Genomic DNA, 13,062 nt, shown 5'->3' with positions numbered 1-13,062 from the left:
ACCATTTTCCATTTCAAGTTTGTGTTGAAAGTGCGGTAATCAAACACAATTATCATGATAATTAGAATTTAAACGGTAATACTAACCGTCGGGAATTTTACTGCGGTTTATCATTATACTGGTAATCGTTACATTCATAGTTGAGATGGCAGATATGTTTTTGTTGTTATTGATTTTTTTTGATGGTGTGAATGCTTGATGCTGTACACATTTAATTTAATGTAAGCAGCATTAAACATTGTTTAGCATGGGATTGCATGCTGCTGGATACACACAATGACATCACTAACAACCTGTCAACGACTAAATTAGTTGTCTACGTCTATGGCAGGGGTGTCAAAGATGGGGCCCACGGGATGAATTTGCAAAATGCAAAAATTACACTTAAGATATTAACAGTCAAGAGTGTCAAACTCCTTTTAGTTTAGGGGCCACATACAGACCAATTGTGATCTCAAGTAAATAACACAATAACCTATAAATAATTTTCTTCTTGGTTTAATGTGAAAAATGTAATATTACATTATGCCTATAAATAATAACAAATCCAAATTTTTCTCTTTGTTTTAGTGGAAAAAAATAACATTCATTTATGAAAATATTTACATTAACAAACTATCCTTCATCAATAAAATTTGACTAACCTGAACAAAGATGAACTACCTGAAATGTCTAAAGAAAATTAAGTGCAATTTAAACAATCTTCTGCCTGTTCCTAAATGTTTTGTGCCTTTGTAGATCTGATCCATAATGCACATGTAAAAATGGTAAGTTGAGAAATTTCTGTTTTTTCAGGTTATTCACATTTACTTTTTTGTTTGGAAAGTTTGTAAATATTTTCATAATTAAACGTTTTTTGTTTGTTTGCACTGAAACAAAGAAATTTGAAGTTGTCATTATTTAAAGGCTATTATGTTATTATTTTATTGGTCCGGCTAAATGTAGCCCCTAAAACAAAATTAGTTTGACACCCCTGATCTATGATCTATGGTCCCAAAAGTCAGAAGTTGTGGTGTTGGAATTCTGTTCTACGATACTTTCTATGACCAAGCTTCAGGTTTGACTCGTCAGTCACAGCCCTCCTCTTCTTTTATGGTTGACTACATTTAATAAGAGAATCAGTGCAACCAACTGTTCATCTTGATGTGGCCAACAGCTGTGGATGAAAACGTGCAATCATTCTCAGTTTCCTTCTGCTATTGTCTAAAAATATCATCAAAATTTGCGCCACAGTTCAATGGAAATCTGATTTATGACATGACACTGTTGCTGCATCGATGGGACCAGTACTCGAATGTAAAGTCTATTATATTGAATTCAGGACTGGAATAAGGAAAAATGCTGAGTTGGCATTAGGGGCAAGTCATGAATTCAGATACAGATGATTTTTACTCAAATAAAGTGAAATATAAAACTTAAGCAATCCTGAAAAAATAAAAACCTGTACTGAAATAAAATATACACCTGAATCTTGTAGCTGAAGAAAATAGAAAACTGAAAATGTATAGTCATAATGCAGTTGATAGAAATACTCCAATGCAAGTAAGATTTTTTTTTTTTTTTTTTTTTATATCATCTTTGGCCAGTAGTCTCACTGAATTTTGATTGTGCACAACATTCCATCTTCTCAAGCTGCTGTCATGCCGGCAGCCAGACGTTAGTCTGGTTTTGTCTGTCTTTTATGTTTGTTTGTCACTTCCTGTTTTATTTTGTTAAGTTTCCCCTCATGTGTCTTGTCTGTCGTCTTTACTTCCTGTTCCCTGATCGTTCTTACCTTTCACCTGATTACCTGTCTCCGCCCTGATTTGTTCCACCTGTGTCTAGTTGTCTTCCCTCCCTTTTGTGTATTTAAACCCTGTCTCTTCCCCCTGTCAGACGCCAGTTTGTTACTCTTGCAGTACTTACCAGCGTTCTGATCTTGTCTGTCTGTTTTTGGATTCCTGTTTTTTGACCCGTTTTGCTTACCCGGTTTTGTCTACTGCCTGCTCCCTGTCGGTTTTTCTGCCTCATCTGATTCCCCGGTTCTGATCGCCTTGCCTGACTTTTGGTACGTGAGTTTTTGTCTTACCCTTATGTCCTGTCGCCTGAGTAATAGCTTGCCTGTGTATGACCTGTTTCCGTCCCTGACCTCCCTTTGCTTTTCCCCAGTCGGGAAAAAGACCCCGTTAACCACACGGGGAGACGGGTTGTCGTTCTCGGTCCGGAGGACTGATTCGAAGAGGAAATGACCACCTATTATCCTCAAGATTTTGTCAATAATATTTTTCCGACACCTGTGTGTGATTAATAAATTCTTTGAACTTAACATCTTGACTCTGAGTTCTGCTTTTGGATTCTGTGCCTGTACTAGCGCCATTACAGCTGCTCTGATTCTGAGTAGACTGATGTTTAACTTTAATGTTTAACTGCACCCAAAATAAGATTACTAACTTTGTATGTACACTGTGATTCCCATGAACTGAAGAGAACAGTGAAGCACTGGTGAACGTCAAGTATTTTTTTTTTTTTTAAGATGGCTCAGGCTCATTCTGTATTTGTTATATTGTTGTTGTTTTTTTATTGTTGTTTGAGTATTAATGTGAAAATGGCAACCCAAACAAAAAAAAAAATAAATAAATGAAAAATACAGACAGTGAAGTAATAAATCCTGTCCTGCCCAAAATAAAAAAGGATGCTCCTCTTGCTTTTTCTCCTTTTGACTTCATCCAGTTCTCAGTCTGCATGACTGACATCAGCACAGACCAAAACATATAATCTGTGTGACCCAGTTTCCATGGCAATGCACGCTGGCTGTCACTGCAGCAGCGCACAGGCAGAAGGAGGTTAGTTCATCCAGAACCACAGCGGGCTGTGCTGTGTGAGGGGGATAACAGCAGCGGGGGGGGGGGCAGCTCTCCAAATCCACACGCCACGCATCTTATACCGTCCAACACTGACACTATACACATACTTTAAGCACTTATACAATGTCGGACTGGTCATGATGCCTTTTAGTTTTACAGCTCTGATGGTTTGTTAGTAGTAGACAGTGAATACTTCATGTTTCAAAGGGGACGGATGTTATTTGCATTTCAGCAGTATATGAGTATATAAGTTACTTATACCACTAATAGTAAGTTGTCACATGGAAAAAGTCCCACAAAAACGCCTAGTTCAACTCAACTATAGTATTCATCTCAGCTTTGCAGTGCACTTACTGATAATGTCATGGCTTCAACCTACATTTAAATAAAACACAATCTGATAAACTGAACAGAAAAGATGATACAACAGAATGTAGGGCAACAGAATGTGACAAAATTAACTCAACAGTGTTTCCTTAACTTGTTGATATATAACTGGGATGTCTCCAGTACCCACTAGGATCCAGACTGCACAGATGGACAGCCACTTGCATCTGCAGTTGAACATTATCCCAACATGTCTTTAGTCCAACGTTGGGCCTTTACAGCAGCTGTAACACTTGAAAGACATTTCTGCAGGTCAAAGTGAACAAACGCAACAATTTTGCTGCTGACAGACTCTGAAGAATCACTACAAACATGCTGAATTAACCCTACTAGCCTTGCCACAGTACTGCTAATGGCCCATGATGCAGAGCAGTGAGGCCTAGACACCATGAGTTGGGGAAAGAGTACCGACCTGTAGATAACTCTCTGATCTTAGTAGGTTGCGTGTGACAGGATGCACCACTTCTTTTTTAACTTAAAATTATTATTCATCACTGTTCTAGACTTACAAAAGCAAATGTTCAAGTTTAAGGCTGAAATCGTAGGCACAGAACAACTACGGTCGTGTAAAAAATTATTAGACCACCCCTTGTTTTCTTCAATTTCTTATTTATTTTAACGCCTGGTAAAACTAAAGGTACATTTGTTTGGACAAATATAATGATAACAACAAAAATAGCTCATACTAGTTTAATTTCAGAGCTGATATCTATCCATTTTCCATGGTTTTCTTGATATTAACCAAAATCACTTCAGTTCTTACATCAATATCTATGGCATTGTACTGACAAAAACAGTGCTGTTTGGCATTCTCTGTTTTCTTTTCTGTCTGTTTTAGTCACATGACACACAGAAGTTAGTACTGGATTGCATAACCATTGTTTTTGATGACTTTTGATGGTCTAATAATTTTTTCCAGGACTGTATTAGAATAGCTAAGCCTTCATGTCCAACCCTTACATAAATCGGTTAAAAAAAACTTAACACAACCATTCAATGACCACTGACATAATAAATTATAACAGATCGTTCATCATCATTCATCAAATTCTCATCCTGGAGAAAACACTGGGCCTCAGTAAATGTCATAAAGTCACTGTTAAAGGTCTGGATAAGCCAGTACTAGCTGTTAGCTTTGTACACTTGGTACAGTCATTTCCAGGCACAGTCTTTACTCGGCCAGGTGGCTCAGGTATATCAGCAGCTACCACAGGATATTTGGAAACTAATTTTAACATGTTTACCTGCCAAGGATGTTGTACAGTACAGCTTGTTACTGCCCAATTGGAGCAGACTTAATCTGATAAAAACCCAAAAATAAGACACCTTGCATTTCTTTCCACTAGCCTTTGTGCATCTTGAACTTCTCTAACTTGATGAGGAGGCCTGCCCCATACATGTACCAGGTGAGTTTACATCTGGGGATTACAATCAACTGATTTTAATGAGTTCTGTAGGCTCAGCCACTGAGAAGAGCCGTCTGTGAAGAGTGCTGCATGTATTTACCGTACTTTCTGGACTATAAGCCGCTACTTTTTTCTCATGCTTTGAACCCTGCAGCTTAAACAACAATGCGGCTCGAGTATAGATCTTTACAGCTAACGGCCTCCAGGGGGTGCTCTAGAGGGAAGCGCAAAAGCGAGACAGACAGGTGGAAGAGGTGATGAAGAGGAGTTTTAAGATTAACTTTTAACAATCATTTTGCACAAACCCTTATCATGGAAAACACATCAAGAAATGCATATGATGCAGCTTTTAAGTTAAAAGCAATCAATGTGTCTGTGCAAGAAGGAAACAGAGCTGCAGCACAGAAGGGACAATGAGAGCGACAACGAAAGAGAGACATAGAAGGTGTGTGACGGAGCTGAGGCTGTTCAACTCCGACACTGAAGAAGACGACTGCAGTGGTTTCAATGAGCAGAAGGAAGATGAAGATAGAGATCAATGACTTTTCTGGGTTTTTGAACCAGCCTGTTCCTGCCGTTTTACTGCCGTGTTAGAGGCACTGTTTGGAAAAAAGCAGTTAAGGTATGGAAATAAATATTTAAATAATCTTTCTGTTTACCATCTTTCTGTTTAAATATCTCATGTTACAACGTGGACAGCTGTGGCTTATAGTCAGGTGGGGCCTATATATGTACAAATATTTTTTTCTTTTAAAATTTGGTGGGTGCGGCTTATACTCAGGTGCAGCTTATAGTCAGGTGTGCTCTATAGCCCAGGAAGTACAGTATATTATAAAAGCCAAGTGGCCTCCGTGTGCATCCGTGTATGTGTGTCTGCTTTATAACTGATAAACTGGACAGATCTAACGTTTGCCTTTTGGAGTACTAATGTATTTTGGGTGAAGGATCAGACAGGCGAAAACTGCTTATTGATACGACCAGTACTTTTGGAGTTATTAGTTGTTTTTAAAATTACAATGGGCTTACGCTTACAGGCGGCCCGCGGAAGTGTCCATTCATAGCCACGGGAGGGGGGGGTGCTGGATCTGGATCAACAGAACCATCGGGACACAACGGCAGAACTGGGTCCGGCTGTGATCACAGACTAACAAGGTTGGTCTGGTTCTTACTGTGGCCCGGTTCCACTCCACCAGCCCCCAGTCAGACCTGGCCCGTTAACATCCCCATTCAGACCACCCACCCCCCCTCGCTGTAACACGGTGACAGACCCTTCTGCACAGACTCCGATCAGATGGACCGGACTTCAGCAGATCCGGACACAGAACAGCAGTGCGTCACATTAAACCGTCATGTTCAGTTCTTATTTTGGATTTCAATACAAAACAAAATGAGGCCCATTATATTTTTCCTAACTAAGGATATAAACAATTAATCGACTAATGATTAACTGTCGATAAGAATTTGCTCGATTAAATTATTAATTGTTGGTTAATTGCCCTTGTCCACCTGTCCACACCTGTCCAAACGCTGCCGGTTTGTCCGCACTGCAACGCCACGGCTGGGATAGCCGGTCATCGAACCAGATCATGGCGTTGACGAGTTAGAATGTCTTCATGGACATGGTGGAGCCAAACACAGACCAGCCCGTCTGTTTGTCAGAGAGGTGCATCCCCACATAAACACATGCACAAATGTGGGGTCAGTATCGGAGTGTTTTCCCTGGAGGTTGGTCTAGTCCACGGTCAGTGAGACAGAAGTTGAAAACATCCTCCAGGCTCCTGATTCAGGCCTCAGGTATGTACTGCTTTTGTGAAGCTTCAGGAGGTGGAGAAAAGATAAATGAGAGAAAAGTTCCACTTTCACTTCTGCGGGTTCACGGACTGCACCGCCCTGTTCCCCTATAGTATTAGAAGTAGGACGGAAAGTAACACGCATGCACGCAGTTACCAACCAACACGCATGAATCCCCCAGCCATACTGCGAGTGTGTGGCTGAGTAACCCCCCCAATGACAAAACGCACGCGTGTGCACCCACCCACCAGCGAAACGCATGTGCGTGCACCCCACCATTACACACCGCCACATCAACAGATGAATTCCACAGGAAACACTGACTGTCATTAAGGAATATGACATGCTTTTATCATGCAGTGTATAAACAATATTTAGCTTTTATTCTCATAGATGGTATTGAAAGAGAAATTCAGGTTCTCAGGAAAATTGCCACTTATCAATTAATCATTAATCAATTGATAAGGTCAACCAACTAATGATTAATGAATTAATCGATAATTTGCATCCCTGCATGCAGCAGTCAGCTCTGTACGGATTTAGTGTGAATCCCCGGACACACACACACGCACACACACATGCACACACACACACACACACACACACACACACAAACACACACACACACACACACACACACACAGAGGCCACTTGGCTTTTAAAATATAGATATTGGCATAAATATTATTGCAGTGGTTAGTTTGGACATAAATATTGGGACATATGTCTACAGCTGTAAGATGTCCTGTTCATGAGGATTTTACATAGAAACATTAATATTAATAATAATCAATATGATATTTATCCCAATATAAAACGATGTAATGACGGTAGTCATTATTGTTTTGTATCCCGGACCCCTGTTAGAAAAGAAACACCTGAATTCAATGTGTCCACATACTTTTGTCCGTTTATGTATGAGTAAGGTGATTATGCTATGAGGTTAACGATATGCAGTTGTTTAGTTCAGTATTGAACTAACCCACAGACACACACTATGAATTAAGGATGTAAACAACTGATTGACAATCAATTAATTGTCGATAAGAATTTGCTCGATTAAATTATTAATTGTCGGTCATCGAACAGGATCATGGCGTTGACGAGTTAGAATGGCTTTAGGGACATGGTGGAGTGAAACACAGACCGGCCCGTCTGTTTGTGGGAGCGGTGCACCCCCGCCTAAATACACGCACAAATGCAGGGTCAGTATTGGATCGAAGTGTTTTCTCTGGAGGTTGGTGGAGTCCACAGTCATCCAGACTATCTGGTCAGTGAGACAGAAGTGTAAATCATCCCCCAGGCCTCCTGCTGTCCCGCATTATGTCCTGCGGTCACCCTGGTGGCCACGCGAAAATAGCATGGGGGGGTCATCTCCGCTGAAATCTCGCTTCATCATGTCAGTGATGCAAACTCAGAAATGCCTATTTCTTCTAAACTGCCCCTCTTCAGATCCACCTATTTTATTGAATTTCTCTGCAGAATTTCTTTAGTCCTACTCCATAAATGTCATTGTCTAAACTGTATCCAATGGTTCAATAAATCAGTCATTGAGGAATATGACATGCTTTTATCATGAAGTATAAAAACAATATTTAGCTTTTAATCTTACAGACCCTATCAAAAGAGAAATCCAGGTTCTTAGGAAAATCGCTGCATATCAATTAACTGTTAATCAATCGATAAGGTCAACCAACTAATGATTAATGGATTAATTGATAATTTGCATCCCTACTATGAATATGTTTAGATCTCCAGTGCTCATGGCCTTTAAGCACTGACCACCAGTAAGAAATCATCTTTTTTGTTAAAATGGAAAATTACAATCAGAAAAAAGTGTTGTTTAGGAACTGGTACCAAAGGTAACGGTACTGATTCTTAAGGTTTTTGAATGATACCCAGCCTTAGCTTTATACACCTTTATAACATCTTTTTCTGCTTCCACCAACTTACCCGCGGCCTCTTCCAGACCACACGTCCAATCCTGTTGCCCTGATAGAAGAGCGAGTCATCAGTGGCGGGGAAGCGGAGGTCCTCAAACAGCAGGCCACTCTGTAAGCTCTGCCTCTTCAGGGTGGAGTACTGCTGCCCCTCGAAGGCCTTCACTGAGGTGAACATACTGCAGCCCTGTGGGACAAGGAACACCAGTCAGAGCAAAGTCAGCATCATGCCATCAGGGTGTACGCCGATCCTGCTATCCTAACATTTGTCTTTGATGACTCAAACACAGAATTTAGACAGACAGAGAGACTTTATTGATCCCAAACCGGGAAATTGTAGTGTAGCAGCAGCAGCGTGACAGCCAGCAAAAATAAAATATAAGATCACCATAGAATACAAGAGCAAACACACTATACATAATAAATCAGAAGTAGAAAAAAATAAAAATGGTAGAAAAACAATTAGGTGCAACAATAAACTGTAATGTGCAAAGTAAAATGGAATTGTTCAGTAATATGGACAGTAAAGTGCATAGTGGAAACATGTGTCTAACCGGGTTTGAACATCAGGCAGAGGTGAGTTCATTGTAATGTGAACTGGAATGTGGCAGGAATCATTTCCTGCATGTGTGTGTTCAACAGCAGAGCTGTAATGGTCTTTTGGAGTAGGTGCTCTGCTGCCTATCCAGCGTATGGTGGAGTGGGTGTTCGTCATTGTCCATGATGGACATCAGTTTCTTGAGCATCCTCCTCTCCACCACGGTCTCAAAATGGTCCAGCCTCAGACTGATTACAGAGCCAGCATTCTGGATGATTTCATCAAGCTGGCTCTGGAGCTGCTACCCCAACAAACAGCCACAAAGTAGATGGAACCGGCCACAACAGACTGGTAGAACATCTCCAACATGTTGTTGCATACATTGAAGGATCTCAGTTTCCACAGAAAATAGAGTCTGCTCATCCCGTTTTTGTACACAACCTCAGTGTTGGATTTCCAGTCCAGTCTATTGCTGATCACCACCCCATGTACTTATACTCCTCCACCTCCTCCCCCCCGATCCACAGTGGCTGTGAAGGCGTCCTCCTCTTCCTGAAGTCAACCATCTCCCTAGTCTTGTCGACATTCATCCTCAGGTGGTTCCATTCAGTCCACTCCACAAAGTTTCCTACCAGTTTCCTGTCCTCTCCCTCTCTTATACACCCCACAACTGCTGAGTCATCAGAAAACTTCTGCAGATGACATGACTCAGAGTTGTGTTGGAAGTCTGTGGTGTATAAGGTGAAGAGCAAAGGGAAAAGTACAGTCCCCTGTGGAGCTCCTGTACCACTGACCACCACATCACACACCGTGCCATCTTTTTAACATGTCACATTTTCACTTTTGCATGCTCGCACACACAATGGACTGACAGCTGAATGCTGCCAAATTTAATACTTTAACAGCAAAAGCTCTCAGTGGAAATGCAAACAGTTGATGTGTTCTGCTGCCTTGAGTACAGCCTGCATTTACCAGGTCAAAATGATTTATCTATCAATTCAGTGATATCCTCTGGGGTCTAATTAACACCGCTGTGCACTGAAGGAGCCATGGACACACTGATCAGGCCAGTACTAGCTGAATATATACAAGACTAGCAAGTCAATGCAGAAACTAGGAAACTAAGATAAAAATGAGTGACTGATAAATACTGTATCATTAGATTGGCTCAAAAAACTCCATTTCATCACCAGCTGCTAAAAGCATTCATATTTATTACGTTACCAATGATATTATGTTGCAGTGAAAATTCTATCCATCCTTTAGTGTAGATATGACACAACTGGTAATACCTTTACCTTACAACTTTACAATATTATCTATCCATTATCATCAGATTCCCTGCAACACCAAGTCTGCTCTCAGGTCGACATGAGAGTGAGAAGTAGTGCATCTGTGCAGGTTGGTGTCATGATAGATACAAAGAAATAATGCATCCATGGTTGATGCTAGATTAGATCAACCAGAGCCACGCTCTACTGTAGTTGTTTCTCGGGCTCGTTATGAAAGGTTGACTATTCCAGGGGCCAGGTCCTTATCCTGCCTTCATGCGCTGTGGGAGAGCAACGAGGGATTCATGGCCAATGATGAATAATGCTTTTTATTAACGTTCTGCTGCTGTTATCTGATGATTTTGCACATCAATAGTATACACAATTTGCAAAACAATGTACCAAAAACAAACAAACAAAAAAATTAACATGTTCAAAACTCTTTTACCCCAGTAGCAGGTCACCATAAACTGTGCGTAGGAATGCACCGATCTGGTACTTGTATTCGTACTCGTAAAAGTAATCCTATACACTGCACCGATACCACTTACAGCTGCGTGACATTCACAGCTCAGTGCAGCCGGTACGAGGAGGAGGAATAATGAGTGGGGAGTGTGAATAGTGTGGAGAGTTTTTAAAATAAATGACCGTGATTAAAGTAACGCTGACTGCAAGTAACGTTAAAGACACAGACAGATATGGACAGAGCCTTCTGTCCGTCCTCTGTGTACATTCCATCTGTTTTCCAGGTGCTGGTGGATGCGTACCCAGACGGAGAATACCAGCAGGAACTGTGGAGGTAGAGGATCTGTTCAAAGAGCAACTGTGTGAGTTAGAGAAAAACTACAGACACATTTAGGACAACTACCCAGGGCTGGGCCGGTTTCCATCCTACTGATAATACTATGGAGGTAAGGAGCAGTGTGGACCGCCGCCAGCGAACGTGAAAACGAAACTTATCACTCATTTTTCTTTTCTCTACCTGCTGAAACTAAGCTTTTAAACCTTACCAGCAAAAACACTGCAATATTAGTATCACAGTAGTGTTACCTCTGTCCTCTCCAGGTCTGTTATTACTGACTTTCTTCTTCTTCTTCTCAAAAAATTTTACTCTTCTTTGTGGTATTTGTCCAGTATGGTTAATTCAGAGTGGCGCCCTCTGGTGGATAAATTGAGAAACGCTCAATCCAACACATTAAATGTCAGTAGCAGCACTTTGTTCCAGTCAGACTAATGACAACGACAATAAAGCACATTTACAAAAGGAACTAACAACTGGAATGGGATTATTAAGTACTGGGTATCGGTACTCGATATCAGCAAGTACTCAAATGTAAGCACTCGTACTCGTATTCAGTCTGGAAAAAAGTGGTATCGGTGCATCCCTAGTTGTGTGTCAGCCATTTTTCATTTCATTATGACAGCAAAAACACTTGAACACAATTCAAGTGCTCATAATTTCAAATTCACAAGTGGAAAGGATCATCTTCCAGATTGCATGTGAAGGTGTCATTCATTCCAAAATTATGTCTATGTGGACTGTCTTTAAGTTGTACTACCACTGACAGCCCACAGATGCTGCTTCCAAAAGCTCCAGCTTCCTTAGGGCGAAGACACACCAACCCGACTGCCGATCGTCGTCGAGAAGGTAGCCAAACAGATCAGCCTACCTTCTCCCTGACACAGTCAAAAAGTGCGGAGAACACACCAAATCGACAACCGACTTGAGCGTATATTCTGCACTTGTGCCTGTGTAAAACCGGAAAATGACGGAACATCTCTCTTGACCAAAACACAGAGCTCACTCTCGTCAGTCATTGTTGTCAGCAGAGAGTGTTGAAAAGTCCAGAAGGGTTGTTGTTGTTGTACTCGTTGAACGGATGGCTAATAATAAGAAAATACCGGTGTTGTCAGCTCTAGGGCTTCTTCTTGTGAAAGAATAAAGATGTCACAGGTGAAAACTAAGGAGAAATCACACTATACCAACAATGCTAACCATGTTCACTTCATGGAATGAATGAAGTCCATACAAAACACTGACTGTCACTCATTCAGATACGATATGAGCAGTGAATGGTCTATTATAGAAGACAGTAATAGTGTGAAGTACCTTAGCATAGCTGGATTCACATGGAAACTTCTCGTTCACTTATTCACTAGTCAAGGGCTATCCCTCCACCAATCAGATTGGTCCGACTGAACGACGGGCAGTGGCCGATTACACATGTTGAAACAGCCGAAAAGACTGGTGATGGCATTAACAATGGCCGATCGCTCAGAACACACCAAGCAGACTCATGTCACCGACCTCACCAGACTGCCCAAAATGTCTAAAGAGAAGTGGAATTTTACCAATATTCTGCTTGTTACTAAATGTTTTGTGCCTTTGTAGATCCACTGTGATCTGTAAGTTGTACTGCACATATGTAAATGATGAACTGAGATATTTAAAATTCCCTTATATACATTTCCATTCATGTTACACACATTTTATGTGGTAGTTTATAGATGTAAATGTCCTCATAATGTCATTCTCTTTTTTCACATAGCAAAAAATGGGAGAAATCATTCCTAGGTTATTATTTTAATGGTCTGGCCCTCTTGAGATCAAATTGGGCTGAATTGTGGCCCCTGAACTAAAATGAGATTGACAGCCCTGGTTTACAGTTAGTTTGGTTTTATTGGTATTAGTTGAATGGTATGATGAGGCATTTATGCTTTTATATCGGCCCAATCTGACCGTTGTGAGAATCGTACAGTGTGACCCTGGCATTAGACCCTACCTCTATACATGTACATTCTAGAACAGGGGTGTCAAACTCATTTTAGTTCAGGGGCCACATTCAGCTAAATTTGATCTGCAGTGGGCCGAACCAGTAAAATAAT

The 13,062-nt window shown here is 40.9% G+C and overlaps 1 protein-coding gene across 1 annotated transcript in view; it reads right to left on the bottom strand.

Annotated features, from left to right (window-relative positions):
- capn5b (calpain 5b) overlaps positions 1 to 13,062 on the bottom strand; it is a 118,521-nt gene that overhangs the window by 73,305 nt on the left and 32,154 nt on the right. Inside the window, exon 2 of the mRNA XM_030154597.1 lies at positions 8,381 to 8,554. Within this exon, the coding sequence (XP_030010457.1) occupies positions 8,381 to 8,545 (165 nt within the window). The 5' untranslated portion in view covers positions 8,546 to 8,554. The remainder of the gene's footprint in view (positions 1 to 8,380; positions 8,555 to 13,062) is intronic.

Source organism: Sphaeramia orbicularis, chromosome 14 (genome assembly GCF_902148855.1).
Source record: "Sphaeramia orbicularis chromosome 14, fSphaOr1.1, whole genome shotgun sequence".
Classification (NCBI taxonomy): Eukaryota; Metazoa; Chordata; class Actinopteri; order Kurtiformes; family Apogonidae; genus Sphaeramia; species Sphaeramia orbicularis.
Note: the sequence above shows the minus strand (reverse complement) of the source record. Positions and strands in the feature narration are given on the sequence as shown.